The 21,782-nt window shown below is 41.3% G+C and overlaps 1 protein-coding gene across 1 annotated transcript in view; it reads right to left on the minus strand.

Moving 5' to 3' along the window:
• Window positions 1-21,782, minus strand: part of PARP8 (poly(ADP-ribose) polymerase family member 8) — a 181,359-nt gene that overhangs the window by 81,834 nt on the left and 77,743 nt on the right. The window contains exon 3 of the mRNA XM_069963050.1: window positions 13,458-13,495. Coding sequence (XP_069819151.1) covers window positions 13,458-13,495 — 38 coding nt within the window. The remainder of the gene's footprint in view (window positions 1-13,457; window positions 13,496-21,782) is intronic.

Consider the following 21,782-nt stretch of genomic DNA (forward strand, 5'->3'; position numbering starts at 1 on the left):
TATTATTATTATTAGTAGTAGTAGTAGTAGTAGTAGTAGTAGTAGTAGTAGTAGTAGTAGTAGTAGTAGTAGTAGTAGTAGTGTTTATGATTGTATTTATTCATTTTCCTTGTAAACCAATGGCTGCATTTCTACCTTTTTTCCACCTAATTTATACATCTGTTGAGACAGGAACATGTACAATGCCCAGTGGATATCATAGTTCTTATTTTCAGGAACATGTATTTAAATGGGGTACTCCAGAGGGGGAAAAAAACTGGTGTCAGAAAGTAACAGAGATTTGTAATTTACTTCTATCAAAAGATCTCCAGTCTTCCAGTACTTATCAGCTGCTGTATGTCCTACAGGAAGTGGTGTATTCTTTCCAATCTGACACAGTGCTCTCTGCTTCCACCTCTGTCCTTGTCTTGAACTGTGCAAAGCAGTAGCAAATCCCCATTAAAAAAAACCTTCTTCTGCTCTCCAGATTGGAAAGAATACACCACTTCTTGCCGGGCAGACTGGAAAATTTGTGATTTCAACATAAAAGTAAATCACAAATCTCTGGCATTTTCTGGCACTAGTTGATATGAATGAATTGTTTTAAGGCCATTTTTTTTAAATAAAATCAACATTAAAATTGCATTTTAACCCCTTAAGGACCAGGCCTGAAATGGCCTTAAGGACTGGGCCAATTCTTACTTTTGCGTTTTTGTTTTTTCCTCCTCGCCTTCTAAGACCTGTAACTCTTTCATTTATCCACCTACAGGGCCATGTGAGGGCTTGTTCTTTTCAGGAACAGGTGTACTTAGTAATGCAGCTTTTTAATCTGCCATAACATGAATGACGGAACACCCAAAACATAATTTATGTGGTGAATTTGGGTCAAAAATGTGATTCCGCAAATTTTGGGGGGGCTTCCATGTTTATATAATGCACTTAACAGTAGAACTGGCATTTTTTTTCTTTATTCTTTAGGTCAGTCTGAACACAGCGATATGCATGTTAACTAGGTTTTTAACGTTTTACTATTTTTATTAGTGGTAACACTTTTTGTGCAAATAGGTATATTTAAAATGCCCTATTGTGACTCTTAAGGTACAAACACACACAGCAGATACGCAGCAGATTTGATACTGTGTTCAGTTATTTAGATCTAATTTGCTGCGTATCTGCTGCGTATCGCAGCAGTAAATATGCAGCGTATAAGCTGTGTGTGTTTGTACCCTAATAGCGCTTTTATTTTTTCACGTACGGGGTCGTATGGGGCATAATTTTTGATCGCTTTTTATACATTTTTTATACATAAAATGTGATTTAAAAAGAGCAATCTCCGCAAGTTTTTTTACCACTTTTTGTTCACGCCGTTAACCGTGTGGGAATAATATTGTTTTATTTAAATAGATCAGACGATTACGCACGCTACCTGGCAGTCAGGCCATGCTCCGGGAGATGCTCCGGTCACTTACACTTAAACGTTGCGGCAGCCCGCCATTGAGGGTGAGGGCCTGGCTGCAGATAGCAGCCAGTCCTTACCCACTATGGGGCAAGCTCTGCTTGTGACCCCGCTCCATATCCCGGTACCCCGGCGGGGCGTACATTTATGTAAATGTATGCCCCGTGTCGTTAAGGGGTTAAAATGGATGTTGATTGTGTCTATGACAGAATGACCAATATTGCTGATTAATGTGAGGTCCATGGGGAGAATAGGGGAAATGATGGGGCCTTTACATATGTTACAGGAAGGATAATAGGGAAAGGGAGGCATATGTTACTCAAGGGAAGAAGGGAAAGGGGAGAATTATGGGACCTTTACATACTGTCTGTTACTGGGGGGGAAGAAAGGTAAGGGAGACATAATGGTAACTTTTGCAAACAGTACATTACAGCAAGAAGGGAATGGGGAAATGATGGAATTTTTTATATACACTATGTTATTGGAATGAAAAAGGGAAGGGGAGAGGCATGATTGAAGCCTTAAAGTGTCACTGTCGTTAAAATTTTTAGTGCAGAAATCAATAGTCCAGACGATTTTAAGAAACTTTGTGATTGGGTTTATTAGCAAAAAAAAAAATGAATTTTTATCATGAAAAAGCAGTTTGAAGCTCTACCTCTGTCTTTATGGTTTTTCCTATGGAGAGAGAAAGTAGAGGCAGCAAAACAGGACAAGAAAGAGTTAATTTACATTCACATCACGGGCTCTCTCCTCTGACAGTCACCACTGACCTCTCTGACCTCTGAATAGCTTCCCCGCTGTGTTATCCTTTGTTCTCAGCTCTCAGCTGCCCACTAGTCTCGCTCCTCCCCCCTCCCCTCTTCATAGAACAGACAGATCTGACTGATGAAAAAACAGTCAAGATTTCCTGGTTCTGAGCAGTGGATGACAGAAAGGAGAGGAGGGGGGGGGGGAGGACCTGGGAAAAGGCTTTTTGAATGCAGATAATGGCATATTTGTCTAATAAACCCAATTACAAAGTTTCTTAAAATCACCTGGACTATTGATTTCTGCAAAAAAAAAAAAAATTAACAACAAATTTAACGACAGTTATGTTAAACATATGTTTTCTAAGGAAAGATGATAAAAAGGGATATGATGGAAACCTACATACATACATTACAGGAGGGGAGAAAGGAAAGGGGGCATGATGAGAAAACAGGAGGGGTATGATGAAAAACTTATCATTCCACTCCTGTTCTTTCATCATGCCACTAGAGGGAAGAAGAGAACGGGAAGCACAATGGAAACCTTTACATATGTTAGAGGGTTAAATATGCTACTTTCACCTTAGTTATCACTTTATGTACACATAGTAAGCATTGTATACATCCTTAGTAAGTCCTGTGTGAGTGTATAGCGTGACCTGTATTTGCTGGTATATACTATACTGCAGGAGACATTATAGCAGGGGTAGAGAACCTTCTCTCTCTCTCTCTGGTTCTCTACCCCTGCATTATAGGAAGGATTGGAGGTACATATGACATATAAGCACTGCATGTCCTGTACACCTAATAAGCAATGTATGATCCTATAGTAAGCAATGTAGCATACAATGTTACAGCTATCACAGGGTAACAATTGCCTTTGTAACGTAAATGATACATTTATCTCAGGCCTGTCAACTTCTTAGAAATCCATCCATGTATTAATTGTTCCTGGAAACCATGTATTGATTGTGCGGCTCTCCTGTTTATTAGCACTACACTACACAGAACCCGGAGATTTATAATTTATACACCTTCCTCTACTACAAAAGCCATTCAGTGTTCTGCAATCAATACTGTAATGTGCAAGATATGAGCATTCAGGGCTAGAGGTAAGTAAGTCTGAAGTATCTGGGCACATAGGAGCCGATCTATCAATGATAAAGCTAGCCTTGGGCTACAGGACCGCGGCTGGAGATGTGTCACGCGGGTAATTCACAGACTGACACAAAGCGTTTGTTTATGCAGATTGTAGGTCCTACCCTGAGCAGTAACTGACAATGGAATACAGTGCATAATGTCCATAAGCTGGCCATACACATTACATGTTACAGCCAAACCTGCTGTATGGAGGCCTCCAGAGTGTCCTCTGATATCCAGAGAGAGAAGGATCAGGCATGTTGGAGTATAAAGTGTAACTGTCATTTACTTATTTTTTTTTTTGTTTTTTTTCCAGAAATCAATAGTACAAGCGATTTTAAGAAACTCTGTAATAGGTTTTCTTAAGCAAAGAAAGCCTCTTGTACTCAAAAAGCTGTTTTCCAGCCTCCCCCCTCCTCCACTTCTTATCTGCTCATTATCAGACAAAGCCATCTTCATTACAGAGGAGCAGGAGAAGTAAAGACGGGTTTGCCGAGTCCATTATAACCTATGGAGGGGGAAGGGGCCAAAAGGGATGAGTGAGCAGGAAGAGGAGAGAACCGGCTCTGCAGTTTGGAGTCTTGGCACTTAAAAAACTGGATTTACAGGTTAGAAAGGTCATCTGGAAACTTGGTGAGAGAAGATTGCAGGATGTAGTGTTTTGCAGGGCTGCCTTTTCTCCTCTCCGTGCTCACTCATCCCCCTCGACCCCTCCATAGACCATAATGGACACAGAAATCCTGCTTCTATTGAGGAGGTAGGAAAACAGCTTTTTCTTTTTAGTACAGAAGGAAACTCCTTTGCTTAATAAAACCTATGACAGAGTTTCTTAAAATCACTTGTACTATTATGGATATTTATTGATTTCTGAAAAGTGACATGTATATGACAGTTATGCTTTAACTTCAATTTTCAGGCGATAAGTCACCACCATTAGACTGTGACAGCGGTTTTCTTTCCTAGCCCATTGAAAACACATGGATGCTCGCTTGAGATGAGTGTGCATATGTATTAAGGGCATTTCAAAAGAGCATGTGTTACTGGCACAATGTTATTGGACATGTATAATAAAGCATCCCATGTGTACAGTATGTGACATTATACTAAGCCCAAGCAATCTCCAATACATAGCTAAATACAAAGGGTGCTTAACCTCTTAAGGACATATGACATACCCGTACGTCATATGTCCTCATTAACACTTCAAAGCGGGGCTGCGCGGCGAAGCGCCGCGGTCCCAGGTGCCGCGTGTAGCCCGGGACCGCTGCTATTAGCAGGCACGGTCTGATCAAAGTTGACAGCTGCCTCCGATTACTGGAGGCAACCTTTCCCTGGGAACTAGTGGGGAAGATCGCTCCTCCGGGACATTGTCCAAGAGACTCATCCAAGATCGCGCCGTCCCCAGCTCGGCACTCGTTTGTTTCCGGCTGCAGCAGCCGAAAGCAAACGAGTGCCTATCTCATTGATCTTTGCTGTATATCTATACAGCAAAGATCTCAAAGAGAGATCAAAGTATATATACTAGAAGTCCCCCAGGGGGGCTTCTAGTATATGTGTAAAAGAAAAAAAAAAAAAAGTGTTGTTTATAGTAAAAAGCCCCCTCCCCTAATAAAAGTCTAAATCACCCCCGTTTCCCAGGTTTTAAATAAAAGTAAACAAATAAATAAATAAACATATTTGGTATCGCCGCGTGCGTAATCGCCCGAACTATTAATTAATCACATTCCTGATCTCGCACGGTAAACGGTGTCAGCGCAAAATATCCCAAAGTGCAAAATTGCGCATTTTTGGTCGCATCAAATCCAGCAAAAATGTAATAAAAGCGATAAAAAAGTCGTATATGCGTAATCAAGGTACCGATAGAAAGAACACATCCTGGCGCAAAAAATTACACCTGACACAGCCCCATAGACCCAATAATAAAAGCGGTATAAGCCTGGGAATGGAGCGATTTTAAGGAACGTATATTTGTTGACAATGGTTTGAATTTTTTATAGGCCATCAGATACAATATAAGTTATACATGTTATATATCGTTTTAATCGTAACGACTTGAGGAACATGCATAACAAGTCAGTTTTACCCCAGGGTGAATGGCGTAAAAACACAGTCCTCCCAAATAAAAGAAATGCAGTTTTTTTTTTCAATTTCACCACACATTGAATTTTTTTCTGGTTTCGTAGTGTACCAAGTGCAAAAATTCAGCCTGTCATTGCAAAGTACAATTAGTGACACAAAAAATAAGGGCTCATGTGGGTTTCTAGGTGGAAAAATGCAAGTGCTATGGCCTTTTAAACACAAGGAGGAAAAACCGAAAACGCAAAAACAAAAATGGGCCCTGTCCTTAAAGGGTTAATCAAACATGGTGTAAAGTGAAACTGGCTCAGTTGCCCCTAGCAACCAATCAGATTCCACTTTTCATTCCTCACAGACTCTTTGGAAAATGAAAGGTGGAATCTGATTGGTTGCTAGGGGCAACTGAGCAAGTTTCACTTTACACCATGTTTAATAAATTTCCCCAAAATGCCTAGGGCTGTGCACTGTGCCCATGTGCTGGGGCATTACAATGAAGATATGTAACAACTAGGGATGAGCGAACCGAACCGTAACGAACCAGATTCGTTACGAACTTTGCAAAAAGTTCGGTTTGGCACTGAACCAAACTTTGAGAAAGTTTGTTACGAATGTGGTAAAAATAACAAAGGCAACGCAAAATTGTACTTATTTCACAGAATAGACCAGGATACAAGGGATTATTACTCCTATAATCCTTTGTATCCTGGTTTTCTGTGAATATCAAGATGTGTGACGTCACCCCTGTTAGGGTGAGACCTTAAATTATTTTCCTCAGATATACCTGGGTGCTGCCTAATCAAAAATGTAAAGTGACAGCTGTCTGTGAGTATTAACCAGGACACATGAAAGCAACTTCAGTGTTCAAGCTTATTGAATTTATTAAGGGAAAATCAGTTCATATCTTTACAATAAGGTTCAAAAAATAGGAGAACCACGTTTAGCTGCAACAGCAAAAAGTATAAAAAAAATAAAGTAAAAAAAAAAAGTCCCATCACTGTCCGAGAAAAAAAAGTCCCATCGGCTCTGCCATCACTGCAAAGTTGTGTAGAAAAATGTTGGCGACTCATTGGGATTCTTGGTGTCCAAGACCGTGCACCCCAGTGCTGATGTCTGGTCCTTTAATTATGGGCAAGGGCAGTACATGTCTGTTACTGCCCATTGGGTCAACATTCCCCCTGATGACCACCAGAAAGTTAGCCCATTCTTGCCACTGTCACCTCCCCGCTGCTTTAGAGGGCCAGTTCTGTACAAGTTCTGCCTCCACCAGCTTGCAACCATCCACCGCTTTGACTGCAGTCCAACCTGCCCCGGTGTCTTACCAACTATGTCAGGCCCGGCGCTCTCAGGCTGTCCTCCATTTTGTGAGTCTGGGTGAACAAAGACACAGTGGGCAGGAGCTCCTCCGGACCATCAGGGAGGAGATATATGAATGGCTGACCCCAGGTCAACTAACAGTGGGAAGTGTTGTAGCCGACAATGGGAGGAACCTTTTCTCTGCAGTGCAGCAGGGAGGGCTACGCCCTCATAGTGCTCAAGTTTCTGCAAACATGTCGTGCCAATTGCTGATCCCTTTTGAGGACACGACATCAACGACATAATCTCACTCATCCGTGTTCTTGAAAGTGCGGTGAACAACATAATCAGCGAGGATTCCCAGGCCGCCACTCAAAGGCTGAACATCCTCCTCCATGAATAGTCTGTTCTCAATCATACTGGCCTGGGTGCAATCAGGTAATGCCTCAAATAGTGTGTTCTAAATCATACTGAGCTGGGTGCAATGAAGTGGTGCCGCCTCCTCCAATAGTCTCTTTTTAACCATACTGGGCTGGGTGCAGTCAAGTGCTACTGCCTCCTCCTCCTCCGTCAATTGTCTGTTCTCCACCACACTGGGTCCAATACAGTACTATTACTGCTGCTGGTTCCACTGTCAAATTTCTTTTTTCATCCTACTGGGTCCAAGGAACTTTGTGTCCTTTGTCCCGTGTTATCACTTACACCTTGGCTAATTTTATTTCACTTTTTTTTGCACTTTGATTTTTTCCACTTTTTTCATTGTAATAGCAACTGCAACTAAACGAAACTATACCCTATCAGTTATAGCAAGGTTCGTTTTAGGTTCGGTTCGTACGAATCCGAACTTCACGAAAGTTCGCCAGATCGAACCGAACCGAACTTTTCAAAAGTTTGCTCATTCCTAGTCACGACAGTACGACATGTTTAACATGGACTGCATTTGTACTACTAATAGACCAAACACAAGCCTAGTGAATTCATTGGACCTGATCCAAGTACGCCACAGTATATGTCAGCAATATGCTGGCGTATACCACAACCATGGGGTCAGTATTAGATGTAAAAATAGCCTGAGCCTCAATACTCTTTACAGAATAGAACATAAAACAATGGGGAAATACTTCCGTTTGTATTATACAAAAACAGCTATGTAACCACATCACATCTTAGGTTTTATATCTGTCTCTAGGAACGCAAATCGGTATAGTTCAGGTTAATTTACACCAGCAGCTGAGATGTAGAAGCCCATCAGCTCCCAGTCAGGGCCCAGTGCCAGTCCGGGGAAGGAGAGCACCACATATGCTTCTGTAATACTCCAGAGTAATTCATCGGGAGATGAGAAGAGTCATTACTCGCTTCCCTACAGCCCTGACCCTGTTCACATGGAACTTCTGAAGAGTCAGGAGATGTTCTCCTATTTGTCACTCCAGGGACTTACTGTATTAAGTAGTATCTGTGAGCCTAGAGCTGAAGAGTCATCATTTTGCTAAGTATTAAGATAATGGAGGTTTTCACTAAGGTAACACCTTTCAATCTGTCCACACACAGATGGGGACCTCCTGCTCAGGACCTCTCTGAGCAAGTAATTGGAAAATATAAAATACTAATCAACAAGGATCTGTAAAAAATAAAAATCTAGGCAAGACTTTTGCTTAGTATTAATATAATGGAGGTTTTCACTAAGGTAACACCTTTCAATCTGTCCACACATAGATGGGGACCTCCTGCTCAGGAACAACCTCTCTGAGCAAGTCATCGGAAAATATAAAATACTAATTAACAAGAATCTGTAAAAAAGAAAAATCTAGGCAAGACATTTTCTTTAAAGGGATTGTGTCAGCTGAAAATGACTTATTGTTTCAATAAAATTTTTATGTTAAACATATTTTTAAAGAATTTTTGGTGATTTTTTTTTCTCCCTCATTTTTCTATCTATAGTATAAAATAATCCTGAGATCTTGCAGTTTTCATTTTCACCACTGGGACTAAAACTAAGTTGAGATTTCCTGTTGTATCTGTAGTGATAAGTGGAGGCTGCTGTAAAATGATCTGTACAGCATTGCAGCGACATGTGACACCAGTAAGTAAAAGAGAAAATAGCAGCTCCATTTGGAAGGTCCTTTGCACAGGTCACAGAGCATGCTCAGTAATGCTTCACATTGATCTCAAGGGGACAGGCGCTGTCTTTTTGTTGTCTATGTCTATGAGTCTTACTGTAAAGCATGTCACTAAATGCTGTTAAGAACAGCCCAGGCAATATGGCAGTCCTCATAAAAATGTACAAAATTGCAGTCAGAAAATAAGAAAATAGAAAAGTCTATGGAATCACGGTATACACAGTTTTCTGCAACTGCTATTCATTGAATGCAGCGTTGAATTGGTATGCGGGTGCACACTGATTTGCCCACATCTTAATTCATCAGAAATAAAGATCATCTGGCCCTGCATTCTCTTTTATTCCAATGTGACAATGTACTGACAGCCATGTTAAAGAAGTCCCACCAAATTAAGAAAAGTCAGGAAGCCGGGGGGGGGGGGGGGGGGGGTGGGGTAGGGGGGGGGGGGAAATAATAAATAAAGTTAACTTACTGAACCTGATGCCCCCTAGCGCAGCTCACGAGTTCCGTTGATAGCCGCCAACCACCTGTAGCTCTTCCAGCTGCAATGTCACGTATCCAGCTGAGTGACTGCCTGCTCCGCAAATCAGTGACTGGGGCGGGACACCACTCCAGTCACTGACTGTTTGAGTGGGCAATCGCTCAGCAGGGCCAGGACTTTGCAGCTGGAAGAGTCGGGTACATGACATACCCAGTTTCCATCCTAAAATTACATCTGGCAGCCATCAGCAGGACCGTGAAGTGGGGCAAAGGAGGCACAGGAACGGGTGAGTTTACGTTGTTTATTATTTTCCCGCACACCCCTGTCTTCCTCCCTTTTTCCATTTGGTAGGACTTCTCCTTTAACTATTTAACTGCCATATGGTTAAAAAATACTAATCAGCCAATGCTTACCCGCCCGCAATCCCCTGGTGCGTTCCTGCTTCAGTTTCCAGGTCCCTGCTCGCTGATGGCCTGCTTAACCAGTCACTAGCTGCAGTGTGCAGCCTGCAGCATCAGCTGCAGAGACCTTGCCGCCCTCTATTCCTTTTTAAAAAAAAGCTTTTCCCATCTTATATCTCCCATCCATACCTGTGCCCATCCATACTGTTCCTTTTTAAGTCCTTGACCCACATACACCTGGTTCTACCTTTACAAAGCCAGTGTTAGTATACCCGGGGGGTGGGCATACCACTCCTGGCCACCGTGACAAGTGCCTAGTTGGTACCCCTATACCTCGCCCACTGCTAACAACACCTACAAACCCCAGGTTACTGCACACCAGTTACCGCTATAAGGGTACTGAAATCTATTGTGTGATCTATTAGTGACCAATCATTTGTTTCTATAGGGCACAGAATTATATGGTTATCAGGCATTATGTAAAGAGGCAATACACATGGGGCTTTCTACACTACAGGACACTGGGGCATGTGTGCAGTATATTCTTCTCTGCCTGTTTTTCAGTTATGCGTATTTGTTGTTTGTCTTATATATATATATATTATATCTATGTATATTTTTCTCGTCTGACCTTGGACCTTTATTTAATCAGTTGCTGACATTCTGTATTGTCTGTCTTTACACCTGGGGCGCTCTAGTTGCATCATGTGGCCAAGAGTCACTCCATCCAATACCAGTATATGCATACCGCACCGTATTTGTGCCCACTGCCTACACATTTTAGTCTTATCAGGGGTTGTGCTGCCGCTCGTTTTATTTTCTATGTGTTCTGAATGAATTCCTGTTACCTTATTTATTTTTTAATGAATAGTGCCAGAACCTGAAATACATTTTTTTTAAATCTGTTTCTGTTTTCTGATTGTAATTTTTTTTCCCATTATAACAGGAGCGGCCAAATTGCCTGAAGCTTCTTCTCTGTTAAAGCAAACCTGTCATCAATTTTTTTTGACGACTAACGATTAACGATCTCAAACGACCGCTAAGGCAAACGACCCGAAATCGTTTGCCCAGTTACACGGAACAATGATCGTTACTTATGATCGTTCTTGCGGTCGTTTTCTCGTCCCTATTGCGTACATTTTAGCTATAACGTCTTATTATCAAATGACCAACAATTCCTTGTTGGCTGTTTAATTGTTGTCTGCTATTACACGTAACGATTATCGTTTAAATCTGAACGATCTAACGATTTTTTTAAACGATAATCGTCCCTTGTAATACGGCCCTTAGAATTATTATGCATTATTATGCAAATTAGGGGATAAGGTCCCCAGAGTGTTTCCTTGAGCTTCAGAAGCCCAGCACAGTTTGGCGCTTTCACAGCCTGTATATTACAACAGACTTTAGACTGACAGGAAGAAGTGCACTGATCTGCTCTTCTCCCAGCGGCCACATATGATCACTGTGCCCAGGTATATGCAGAACTGTGTTGAGGTTTTGCAGCCTAGGGGAATGACTCATGTCAGTCTAAAGTCTGTGGGCATATAGTGGCAGGTGTGGGAGCATTAGTTTAGAGAGATGTGGCTAAACTGTGCTGGGCTTTTGCAGTTCACCTTACACCCTAATTTGCATTTTATTTTTAATACTTATATAGCTGCACGGAAGCACTGGACTGCAAGAAGGTTGGTGTCCATGGGTGTTGGGTAAGACCCCTATTGTACACTGCCATAAGGACAGGAATTAATTAAAGGGCTGCTGTTGGCTCCACTTTAACACCATTAAGAGGTATACTTTACTGGAGCCACATAGAGATAAAAAGCAATGGACCAGAGAGGAGCTATTGACTTCTATGGGAGTCCTAGGCATGCCACACAGGTGTTGCACTTCATTGTAATTCTTATGCGATAATTAAGCATCTTAAATGAAAACATCAAGATTTATGCAATAAATAATAAAATGAAAATAAATAAATTACATGAAATTCTTAAAAAATATCTTGAACATAAAAACTTGATTTTCTCATGTCCGATTCCCTTAAAGGGGTACTCTATCGAAAAAAAAAAAATCTTTTAAATCAACTGGTGTCAAAAAGTTCTCTCTACTGCCACCTCTGTCCTCATAATGAACTGTCCAAAGTGGTAGCAAATCCCCACGGACAGAGGTGGCAGCAGAGAGCACTGTGTCTGACTGCAAAGAATACTCCACTTCCTGCAGGACATACAGCAGCTGATAAGTACCGGAAGACTGGAGATTTTTAAATAGAAGTCAATTACAAATCTGTTTAACTTTCTGACACCAGTTGATTTGAAAGAAAAAAAATGCTGGAGTTCCCCTTTAAGGAGTCTTTTGTGATTTTTTTTTTCTAATAAATTTCCTTTGTTACTGATATGAGTGTGTACAATTTATAGTGTGTTGCGAAGATATAACCTGTTGGGGGTTCCTGGACTGTATTGGGGGCACCCTATAATATCCCTATAGAATACTGCATTACCGGCAGAGATTTAGCTGAAAGCTGAGAAGGGAAGCCATATCTAATCCCTTGAGTTGTTTTAGATCCTGTCAACAAACTACTGTATAGGTCTGTGTTTACAGTATTTCACAGTTTGTTTAAAGGGCACAGGCTACAGACTGTCTAGAGCGCCTAACTTATTAAGCCGTGAGACTCTGATTTCCCAGAGGCCCATTCTCTATCTGCTAATAAAAGCCGACTACTGAACTCCACATAATCCAGCTCCCTAGTATATACCTCCTGCTACCCACCGCACATACAGGAGCTCTGCAGCACCTTTCTCCTATCTGCCTGCCAATCGTCATCAGAGCAGGTTATACAATTTAAAGCGCCCTTTAAGTAATTCTACAAGAAGACTTTTACTGCTACCTCTAAGATGATGTGGGCCTTTGTCACTACAAAAAACGTTTGATACTCCATAGAAAGAGACATATGGGAAGTTTTGGTTAGTCAGGGTCTGATTGTTAGAAGGAGAGGGGTGCATTGGGTTTAAAACAATCAAAACTTTTCACATGTTCTTAGGAGATGTTAAAAGTTTTCTTCAGGCACATTTTGACACTATTTTCTCACTACTGGATCATCTCTTCGGGACATTCTTTCTTTCTCCGGAGTACCCTTTTAGGTTATGGTCCCACTACAGGATCATATCGGAAATAGACGTCCATCTCGTAATGTTGACGGCCACAATTAATGACCGTGATCACTATTTGCAGTCGTTAATGTTACAAGGTGGCCGCTTTTCCCCAATAGGATCCCGTAGTGGGACCATAGACTAAAGAGGTACTCCAGAAAAAGAAAAAGTTTTTAAAATCAACTGTTGTCAGAAAGTTTTATAGATTTGTAAGTTACTTCTATCTAAAATTTTTCAATCTTCCAGTACATATTAGCTGCTGTATGTCCTGTAGGAAGTGGTGTATTCTTTCCAGTCTGGCACAGTGCTCCCTTCTGCCACTTCTGTCCAACACAGGAACTGTTCAGATAAGGAGAGGTTTTCTATGGGGATTTGCTCCTGCTCTGCACAGTTCCTCTGAAAGCACTGTGTCAGACTGGAAAGAATACACCCCTTCATGCAGGACATACAGCAGCTGATAAGTATGGGAAGACTGGAGATTTTTTAATAGAACTAAATTACAAATCTTCATAACTTTCTAAAACCAGTTGATCTGAAAGAAAAAGATTTTTGCTGAAGTCCCCTTTTAAATGGCAATAAGAGTCACATAGCAAATGCTGGTCATAAAAGTGAAAAAGGATGACGTTACCTGGATAATCCTCAGAGACGTGCACGGAATAAGCAACACTGTAAAGAAAGAAAAACATTTATTATTATTATTATTATTATTATTATTATTATTATTATTTATCACCATTAATAATATTATTACTATTATGATACAATGTTGTTTATTATTATTTTTTATCCATCCATTCATTTATGTTCATTACCTTTAGAGCATTCCAAATGTTTTAACCTCGGAAACAGAACACATTAAGGGATTAAAGGGTAATTTGATTTATTGGAGGACGGGCTCTTCATAATATTATATATTGATTGAATGATGTTATTGAACTAGAGCCGGTGATATATATATATAACCCCTTCTTACAGGAGCTGACTGATGCACTGGATTTATATCCTTTTCACTGAAATTGCAGTAAATTCACATGTAAAGAATAAAGAATTCCTGACTTGACATCTACATATAGTACTGGCAATACCTTCTTAGTAACGCTCTCATGAAAAGCTGTTTGGGATCAAATAAAACATTCAGTTTGATCCACAATGATTTCTTTGCACATTTTTAAGAAAAAGATAGAACTGTGGATAGAACAAAATATATTTAGCGAATGGTATATGCAGTCGGAATTTCAAAAATATTGGCTGCTTTCTGCCAGGAACAGCCCCTGCTCATGGGTGGTGTGTGGTATTGCAGCTATGGTTTATTGGGTGAGTGGGGAATTACATTGTTTTGGAAACTGCACATTTTTTTTCTAATTCTATAAAACCCAATTACTACATTGAGCTCAACATTTCTGACAGCTCAAAAATTTAGCAAAATGAAAGTGACACTTTAAAGGGGTTATCCAGCGCTACAAAAACATGGCCACTTTCCCCTACTGTTGTCTCCAGATTGGGTGGGGTTTTGAAACTCTGTTCCATTGAAGTAAATGGAGCTTAATTGCAAACCACACCTGAACTGGAGACAACAGTAGGGGGAAAAGTGGCCATGTTTTTGTAGCGCTGGATAACCCCTTTAAACATCAGAGGTATAAAGCGAAGCTTCTAGGTCCAATGCAAATTGTTTAACAAGCTCCAAATATCATGTCGAAAAGTTCATGCCTACAGGCAGCAGTGGTTGACGCACCAAATAATGAAGAACAATATATAGAAGAGGGTAAGATGATCAAATTGCATACAAATCACTCGAAGAAGCGCCAATCAGGTATGAAACAGCTGTCCTGGGGTAGCGTGCGCCCACATCTCTACCTGTCCTCCCTTCCCGCTGTTAACTGTGCCCAAATAAAGTTTCCAGTTTGCCGGTGAGTGCCTGTATCTTTTTCTATGTTATTCTACACATTAGTTCTTACTGCATATCGAAGCACCCTGTTTTGGAACCATTTATGTGTTGCAGAGTTACCGACTGATGAAGCACCTGTGGTATCGACCGCATTCTATCTTGCCTAAGATGATCAAATAGCTTTTGTATTGGTAATCAAATATCATGTTATTATAATACTGGTGTCCTCATACTGTAAGTGACAGGTACATATACTGTATACGTCTCTGGCCAGACTGTGATATATTCTATGAACTTAGGGCAGAGGTAGGGAATCTTGGCTCTCCAGCTGTTGAAAAAATACTACTCCCATCATGCTTGAACAGCCAAACCTAAAGCTTTGGCTGCCTGGGCATGACGGGAGTTGTAGTTTTGCAACAGCTGGAAAGCCAAGGTTCCCTACCACCAGTGTCGGACTGGCCCACCAGAGGACCAGATTCTTCGGTGGGCCCCCAGCTTTACAACCTGCACAAACACTGACTGACATGTCGTTTCTCATTGGTTCTTCATTGGTGGGCCTCAGGATCACTTCCTCTAATGGGCCCCAGATACCCCAGTCTGACACTGCCAGTATATGCCAGTATAATCTATGCCAGTATAAGGTATTTACTACACTTAGACTATGTACTTCTTATGCGTAGTCCACGTTATTGTCTTTTATTGTTAGATTATGCAGAGGATCTTGTAGAGGATACAAAACCACTTCTTTCCTTCTTAATGGATTTTCATTTCCCCTTGAAACAAAGCTTGTTCTGTCTTCACAAAGATCGACACAAACAGCGGTGCGCAGTTATTTCTCTCCTTTTTGTTAACTGTTTATAGACATGTAATGACTGCGCTGCTGGTACTCAATGAGCAGAGCAGAGGCACAGAGGAAGAGTTACAGATTAGCCTTAATAGGTCTGTATAGTCATTCTTGTTAAAGGTTTGCCGGGCATAAGATAATTCATTGTACGGCTTGATGTGGATAAAAAAAAAAAATCTGTAAAAGGGCCTCTGCTGACAGTGCCAAGCTGCCTGTATTCCCCTCTATTACAAGGTGTAAGGTAGTGGTTTAACTACTCACTGTTTTTACACCTCAGAAAATCCTCAGTTACCTTATCTGCTGCCCAGCATGAGAAACACAATCCCTCCTAAGGGTATGTTCATATTGCGTTTTTGTCCACACGTTGGGCTGCACGTCGGGAATCAGTGAGAAAAGGATGCTGCCGTGCAGCCCGCCGTGCGGCCGACGGCCACATTGACTTAAATGAGCAGGACGGAGTCATTATATGACAACGTTCTGCTCATTTGCCGGACGTACACGGCTTTTGTGCAGGACTCAAAAGCGTAGTCGACTACGGAGGCCGCAGAAACGTTGCACGATACCTAGTTTGCTGTGTTGCACTATTATGTTGTCATTTTGAAAATAAATCACATTATCTAAGCTGCAAGAGGTGCTGTGGGGAATTCCTTGATGTTTAATTAACTGGTTCCTGGTCAGAGCCATCCCTGCTGGCACTCGACTTCCACCTTTTGGTATAGTGCTACCTAAATACTGAGATATCTATCTATCTATCTATCTATCTATCTATCTATCATGATAGGTTTGCACTATACACAATAGGTTATAGTCACAGCTACCTTCCTGCATAGTGACCTCTGACGTCACACTCTCTCATACAGATGAACGAATATATTCAGTATGCAGGCTGCTATGTTCCATATGGCTGCTGTAAAGCCTCTCTGAGAACAATGTGAACCGCAGCTCAGACAACACTGCCGTCCCCGTAATCGTAAAAATTAGTTAAAAATTCTACAATCAGAAAATAAATATGAATAAGGAATAAGAGGATCTCTCTATGACCCTGTAACTGGTGCCCATAGTGGTTGTTCCTCTCCCTCTTCTCTGTGCCGCTAGATATAGAAAACTGTGGGTTTCAGGGTAAATTACTCACTAACAATAATTTGACACTGTAAAAAAACAAGTGAAACTGAGATCTACAAGATGGAACGATAAAACCTGTCCTGTCCATGCTTGCTGCTAGCGGTGGCTTCATGGGCCAAGATTCCAGAGAGTGGGAATGTGTCCAAGCACAATACCAGTCACTAATGTTACTGCCCTCATCCTGGAAACAACCACTGCAAATGTCAGCGCTACCAGCTGAGAGATCTATTACATGGCAAACTTTCCAGTTTTATTCTGAATTATTAAAATTATACTCAGTACAAGAACAGAGAATAATAAATAATCTCCCCCTGGCGTCTGATTCTGTGCCGTCTCAGAGTGTAATGAAAACTCTGCAAAATACATAGAGAATTTATAGAGTCGCAGGAGAGCATCCATTTCTCCCAACTCTCTCCTATATCTGGCTTTAAAGTGTCACTGTCGGTTCAATTTTTTTGGCAGAAATCAATAGTACAGGCGATTTTAAGAAACTTTGTGATGGGGTTTATTAGCCGAAAAATGCATTTTTATCATGAAAAAGCAGATTGAAGCTCTCCCCCCCGTCTTCATTGTTCTCTATGGAGTGGGGAAGGGTGGAGGGAGATGAGGCACCAAAACGGGACAACAAAGAGTAAATTTACAGCTACATCACTGGGCTATCTCCTCTGACAGTCAGCACTGACCTCTAAATAGCTCTTTCGGCTAAATACCTTGTACGGCTCCCTGTGGTGTAATCCTTTGTTCTCTGCTCTCCGCTGCCGACTAATCTCCCTTCTCCCCCTCCCCTCTCCATAGAACAGACAGGGCCAACTGTGTAAAAGAGTCTGCTCTCTAGACGGAAAAGAATACCACTTCCGGCAGGGCATACAGCAGCTGGAAGACTTGAGATTTTTTAACGGAAGTAAATCATAAATCAAATTAACCGGTGTCAGAAAGTTACACAAATTTGTAAATTACTTCTATTACTTCTCAGCTGCTGTATGTCCTGCAGGAAGTGGTGTATTTTTTTCAGTCTGACACAATGCTCTTTGCTGCAGAAGAGGACGCTGTGTCAGACTGGAAAGAATACAACACTTCCTGCAGGACTTAATACAAGTCATTTACAAATTTGTATACTTTCTGACACCAGTTGATTTGAATTTTTTATTTCTTATTCATGACATATCAAAGTAATATGCCATAAATGCCTTAACCTTTAACAGGAGAATTAAAGGGGTTATCCAGCGCTACAAAAACATGGCCACTTTCCCCCTACTGTTGTCTCCAGCTTGGGTGGGGTTTAGAAACTCAGTTCCATTGAAGTAAATGGAGCCTAATTGCAAGCTGCACCTGAACTGAAGACAACAGTAGGGGGAAAAGTGGCCATGTTTTTGTAGCGCTGGAAAACCTCTTTAAAGTTTGGTCCAGTCTAATCCAATCTACATAGAGGGCAATGACCTCTGTTTTTCATTGTTTTCTCCAATAAAATTTAAAAGAGTTAAGGAAAGAGTCAAGCTAACAGTGCTCTCATAGGCCTTTCCCTTTAACTGTACAGAGACTGGACCTGCCAATTGGCAGCCAGGGGTCACTGAACAATGTTGTATTTCCACATGGGCCCCAAGTCCATTATTAATAACATTTACTGTATCGTAGTGTTTCTAGATCAATGTTGTTGTCTTCTAGACAGATACAAAACAAAATGCTTCAAAGTCATAAAAAGAGGTTGTGAAATATTTACTAGACACATCTTTCTTCTGTATTTTGTGAGCACTAGATTATGTGTTGTTTGTTATAGTCTATGAGACATAAGGCGGCTCTGACTGGTACGATGCAAAAGCATATGGCTGGCTATGAAAAAGATGACGCTTTATAACAGGACATAAAAATAATATAAGACTGATCTGGCCGCCACTCAGACTGACTCAGACTGTAAGATGTCGGGCACAGGCATGCTATGACATCATAAATGAATGGGATGCTCTACAGCGCTACAACTGGTTGGTACCAGTGCTACAGGTGATGGCAACTCCGGGAAGTTATTCAACTCAATCTTTAACCCATGAGGGAACAATCATCCAAACTCCATGAAGAATCCTGACTGTGATTGCTTCTAAATAATAATACCTCTTTGTCCATTGGAGTCTCCATGTCCACTTATTTAATTTCACCCCTGAGGTACGGTATATTCAATAAACCAGAGATCTGTATGTCCCATATGCACTATATACTGCAGAATTTATTTGGGTTGTTTTCTCTATCATTAAAGTATGTTTGCTAAACTGTAAGTCTACATGTCCCTAGATCTCACTGCACTATATGTGCCACTTGGGTTGGGTTCTCTGCCTTTAAGCATTTTTTTTTTCTCTCATGAACAGACTGGCGCTGGGTAGACTGTGGGTCTACATGTCCAGTCAGCACCCTATATCATTACTGGCTTTTGTGTTGTCTTCTCCACCAGGTTTGAGACAACTTCACGAAAGTCTTCAGGTTCAGCATTTAACTCCCTGCATCTAGAGAAGGTGGATGCCACCCTAGGGAGTCCTGTCCTGTCCCTAAGGAGTCCTGTCTTGACCCTAGAGAGTCATGTCCTGTCCCTAGAGAGTCCTGTCCTGATCCTATGGAGTCCTGTCCTTTCCCTAAGGAGTCCTGTCTTGACCCTAGAGAGTCCTGTCCTGACCCTATGGAGTCCGGTTTTCCAGGCATTCCTCAGGCTCCATCCCCCTTCTCCAGATGCAGGGAATGAAATGCAGAGCGTTCGGGTTCAGAGAAGTTGCCAAACCTGGACACTTTCATGAAGTTCACTCAACACTATTCTCCACTCCAAGTCTTTATGACCCATGAACTCCCTGTACTATAAGCACTTTTAACATATCCCATGAAGTTTCTGCACATAAATAACTTCTGGTTTGTCTTCTCTGCTTTTGAGGTATAATCATTAAACCATACAGCAGGTCTACACATCCTATGAGCTCCCAGCATTGTAATGGTCTCCATTCTCTAGTCAACTGTACCCGCCACTCCCGGTAGGTGTGGGTGACGGCATAAGGCGTATCTTCTGTGGCTCACCTGACCAGCCATCTCATCTCAGTGGATGTTCCATCATGCCCAACCCCTTTGTTCTGGGAGAAATAAACCACAGCCTCTGGCTCCGGCTTAACCCTCCCTCCCTAGAAAATACAGGAACACTGGCTGCACTGAAGGTTCTTGTGTATGGAGAGAACAAGGGTCAGATGGGAGAGACAAATGATGGCTGGCTAATCATTCAGACAACAGTTACTGAAGGTGTATGTAATAGTAACACCCCTAGTGGGACACCACATATGGCCACCTTCAATAACGTATCTTATCATCCTGACATCAAATCTTTCCTCCTCCCCTATGAAATCAGTCTTGACCCAATCCCAGAATCCAGTACCAGATATGAAACAGATCTTTCAGTTGTCTCAAACATTTACAATCTAAAGCTCACAGCGAGAAACCGTTCGATACATTAAAGCAACATCAATCCGTTCCGACAACAAGTTCATCTGAAAAATCAATTCTCTTTGTAAGAAATTATTGGGAGAAAGAAAAAGTCTCTTCAGTTCTGTTATTGAGCAAAGAAAGTCTTTCTGGTCACAGCGGGAAGCAAAGCACTGGCGCATTGTAATTTATCAGCGCCAACGTGAAGCCTAAACCTAATACATGCCGTGGAGACAACACGGGATCCAAATGAAGAAGAGTCATATTTCATGTCGGCATATCAGCTCGGCAATATGGAGGAAAGGAGAAGCCAGTCTGTCAGAAATGATAAATTGTCATCTTCCATGTTTATACAATCACAGACGTGAATAAACACAGATTCCAGGTTCTAAATTGTGTCAATCAGTGAAACCATTACATGTATAATACTCCTCAATGGGAAACTTTTCCCCAGTATCCAACTCTGTACTGAGGAGAACCCTAGAGCCTGCGGATGAGTGATTGTACCTTCTCCAGGAGATTCTGGCTTGATTAATAATCCCCAGTTATATTTCAAGGATCTTTAAAGGGGACTTGTCACATTAAAAATGCACTATAATCTGCAGGAACCATTATATAGAACAACGACGGGGAACCTTTGGCTCTCCAGCTGTTGCAAAACTACAATTCCCATCATACCTGAACAGCCAAAGCTTCGCTTTGGCTGTCCAGGCATGATGGGAATTGTAGTTTTGCAACAGCTGGAGAGCCAAAGGTTCCCTGTCCTTGGTATAGAACATGAAGAGCCTAGCAGATTGACATATAGTTTAGTAGGAAGAAGTTAGAGGAAAACTTGCCATTTAACCATGTAAAATTCAGCTTAAAGGGGTACTCCAGCGAAAATCTTTTTCTATCAAATTAACTGGTTTCAGAAAATTATATAGATTTGTAATTTACTTCTATTTAAAAATATCAAGTCTTCCGGTACTTATCAGCTGCAGTATGTCCTGTAGGAAGTGGTGTATTCTTTTCAGGCTGACACAGTGCTCTCTGCTGCCACCTTTCTCTGTGTAAGGAATTGTCTAGAGCAGGAGAGGTTTTCTATGAGGATTTGCTACTGCTCTGGGCAGTTCCTGACATGGACAGAGGTGGCAGCAGGAAGCACCCTGTGTCAGACTGAAAAGAAAACAACATTTACTGCAGGACATCCAGCGGCTGATAAGTATGGGAAGACGTGATTTTTAAATAGAAGTAAATTACAAATCTGTTTAACTTTCTGACATCAGTTGATTTGAAAGAAAAAGAATTATGCTGGAGTACCCAGGTGGGAGTAAACAGGATAAGTAGAGAGGCTAGTAGACAGGATATAACATATATATATATATATATATATATATATATATATATATATATATATACACACACACATTTATTTAGAGAGAGAGAGATTTATCAAACATGGTGTAAAGTGAAACTGGCTCAGTTGCCCCTAGCAACCAATCAGATTCCACCTTTCATTCCTCACAGACTCTTTGGAAAATGAAAGGTGGAATCTGATTGGTTGCTAGGGGCAACTGAGCCAGTTTCACTTTACACCATGTTTGATAAATCTCCCCAAATGTACGTATAGCCCCCAGTGTAAAAGGATAACATGTCCATGAGCAATAAGAATGAGGCCGATA

The sequence above is a fragment of the Dendropsophus ebraccatus genome, chromosome 3, assembly GCF_027789765.1.
Source record: "Dendropsophus ebraccatus isolate aDenEbr1 chromosome 3, aDenEbr1.pat, whole genome shotgun sequence".
NCBI lineage: Eukaryota > Metazoa > Chordata > Amphibia > Anura > Hylidae > Dendropsophus > Dendropsophus ebraccatus.